Source organism: Trichechus manatus, unplaced genomic scaffold (genome assembly GCF_000243295.1).
Source record: "Trichechus manatus latirostris isolate Lorelei unplaced genomic scaffold, TriManLat1.0 scaffold00420, whole genome shotgun sequence".
Lineage (NCBI taxonomy): Eukaryota > Metazoa > Chordata > Mammalia > Sirenia > Trichechidae > Trichechus > Trichechus manatus.
In genome coordinates, this window is record NW_004444356.1 from 153,646 (window position 1) to 156,703 (window position 3,058).

Consider the following 3,058-nt stretch of genomic DNA (forward strand, 5'->3'; position numbering starts at 1 on the left):
CTCTGCAGCCCCTGCCCTCCCCCTGACTCTGCAGCCCCCCGAGACTCCTCAGCCCCCACATCTCCACAGCCACTGCCCTCCCCTTGACTCCACGGCCTCTCCACGATTCTGCAGCCCAACTTCCAGGAACCCTCAAGATGGCAATGGGCATCTTCCCCACAACAGCAACAGCTCTCTTCCCCTCCCTAGCAATGCCCCTTCAGCAGCTTCTCAGAGACCTGCCCAAGGCTTAGATCCCCCACCAAAGATTTCCAGTAGGAAGGAGGGAGGGACACAGAGATGGCCCCCTCCAACTCGGTTAGGCGCTAAGCACACGGAGCATCACTTGTTGTCACGTCTAATCTGAAGAGCAGGAATCTGTCGGGATCTTAGAAGTCAGAAAAAGTGAGCACCACTAGGGGGCGTGAGTGGGAACAAGACGGGCCCGTGGCCGACACCCTTGGGGAGGACACCGTGTCTGAGCAGAAGGCCCGAGACCCCTTGTCCTCAGGCTGAGGAGGTCACTGACCAGTACGGGGGAGGCCGTGAAAGAAGCGTGAAAGGATGGAGCCAAGGCACCATCAGCTCACGGGCATTTCCTCACAGCCACAGAGCCCCACCGCGCTCCTGCCGGGCGGCTGCCTGCAAGAACAGAGCTCTCCGGCAGGAGAGCTGGCAGCTTAAGAGGTCTCAACGCCCCGAGGGCCACCTGAGCGTCCTGGGCACCAGGTGGCAGTAGCCAAGACCCCAGGCAGGCCACTCACCAATGGCTCTTTCAATCTTGCCCAGAACCTGGTTGTTGGGGATGGCCCGTCCACTCTCATAGTCAGCGATCACTTGCGGCTTCTCGTTGATTTTCTAGGGAGAAGACGGGCTCTATACACATCAGTTCATGAGGAAAGCCGTGAAACTAGGCCATGCTGGGAGGGAGGCGCCTGGGCAGCTGCCCCCGCCGCGCCCCAGCCCAGTGCTGCAGCAGTGGGGTTCCACACAAGGACAGAGCCACGTCGGTGTGAGAGGACCACACGGCTGCCCGAGGCCTGCAGGTCCTGGGACAAGGCCAGATGACACCTCCATGGTCACCCAGCTCACCAGGGGCCTTCCAAATACTGGCCGCCCGCCCCCAGCCCCAGCCCCAGTCCTGGACGCAGCAGGGGGCTGGCGGGACTCACCGTGGCCAGGTCCTTCTGTGTGAGCCCCTTGCTCTGCCGGCCCTGCTGGATCACCTTGCCCACCTCCAAGGTCACCCTGTCGTGGTGCAGTTCCTCTGTCTCCCGGTCCAACTTGGCAGTGTTCTTGGTGATTGAATGCTGTTTATTCTGGCCAGCAGCCCCTGGGGCAGGAGCGAGGCCAAAGCAAAGGAGAGGGTTTGGGAAACATCCAAAGACAAACCACTTCAGAGTGGTGGTCTCACCGGACACTCTCCTGCAGGGGAGACTTCACACATCTAAGAGCATGCAGTTCCAGAATGTTCTCTCAGTTATGGGAAGCAGGCAGGCAGGAGGTAGGTAACAAACCTCCTGACCTGCTGCCAACCAGGGCAGCCTTGGTAAGATCACAGCTATTCCCCACCTCTCACCTGCTAGCCGCCAAGCAGGCATCCTTCCTAAAGATGAGGATGGGCAGACCTCTGCCTCGCCGGCTCCTGACACCAGCCCCTGGGAAGCACTGTGCACACACGCTCACACACACACAGAGACACACACAAACCCCAACAGCACGGCTGCCTTTCATGACCGGGAACATGGTACCCACATTTCTTGGAAGTCTCCACATCTTCTCCTCGTCTCTGAGCTGCTAAAATGGCCTAGAAAATTAGAAGAGGTTTTCTGGTTGGAATGGGCCTCAGCGTGTCCGGCGTGCACCAGTTCAGCCCTGCCAGCCGATCAGCACACCGCCAACGACTAGTGCTTCTGGAAACACATGTGATGCTGGGTTTAACAGCCCAACCTTGTAGCATAAAACCCTGGACAATCAGCTATCCACGCAACTTGTGGCAAGCTGCCACCAAAGACAAGAAAAACAGTGAACTTCTTTTGTTGTTGAGAAAAATATGGTAAAGGATTCTTTTCAGAAATTCATATTCAAGACACAGTTACTTGTCTACCAGACTCTACTGCAAGAGCAGGAAAAAAGTCCAGTGTAGACATGACTTTGACATTAGTATCTGGCTCCCTCCTAATAAACCTGTGCATAAGCCTTCCCAAGGAAACCCGGGCCTCCCGGGACAAGCGTGATGCCCTTTGATCTGCAGTCACTGAACATTCACACGGCGTTCTCTCCTGACATTTCCATACTTGAAAAAAGTGACTTGTGAACTCCAGATTCACTTGTTCAAAGATGCTTTCTAGACAACTTGCTCACAAGACTACAGAAACTTACTGCGACTGAGCTTCCTTTAAAAGAAAAGGGGGGGAGGATCTGAATTTCACAGGAGTACTGATAACTCTGCAGGTCAAAGAATGTCCCTTTCTAAGGCAGGGGTCCTGCACCTGTGTCTCAGGCTCTCCCTCTGGGCCGCTTGAGGAGTAGAAACGGAAGGAGGGAGCGACTGAACTGCCTCCTCCCTTATCACACTGGACTCACAAATGAAGCTTGGGTGGGTCAACAATGCGGGGTGACCTGTTGCCCACAAGTATCTCCTGGGTATGTCCATCTTCTACCCAGCAACAGGGAAAAGCAGGGTCACCACCAGACGACCCTGGTCTGTAGGCTCGGCGGGATCCACGACACGTCTCGCCCCTGTCCCCAGTGCCCCCGCCCCAGGGCCTGTCCCCTCTGCGGCCTGTCCGCACCAACTCCCCCGCCTTTCCCCTCCAGGGCCTGTCTATACCCCCTCCCCGGTCTGTCCCCTCCGGGGCCTGTCCGTACCCCCTCCCCGGCCTGTTCCCTCCGGACCTGTCCGTACCCCCCACCCCCGGCGTGTCTCCTCCCGACCTGTCCGTACCCCCTCCCCGGCCTGTCCACTCCGGGGTCTGTCCGTACCCCCTCCCCGGCCTGTGCCCTCCCGGAGCTGTCCGTACCCCCTCCCCGGCGTGTCCCCTCCCGGACCTGTCCGTACCCCCTCCCAGGCCTGTGC

General features: G+C 58.2%; 1 protein-coding gene across 1 annotated transcript in view; it reads right to left on the reverse strand.

The window, feature by feature from the left end:
• EDF1 (endothelial differentiation related factor 1) overlaps positions 1-3,058 on the reverse strand; it is a 4,429-nt gene that overhangs the window by 556 nt on the left and 815 nt on the right. The window contains exons 2-4 of the mRNA XM_004391058.2: positions 1,735-1,786; positions 1,152-1,312; positions 744-837 (exon numbers count right to left, since the gene is read on the reverse strand). Coding sequence (XP_004391115.1) covers positions 744-837; positions 1,152-1,312; positions 1,735-1,786 — 307 coding nt within the window. The remainder of the gene's footprint in view (positions 1-743; positions 838-1,151; positions 1,313-1,734; positions 1,787-3,058) is intronic.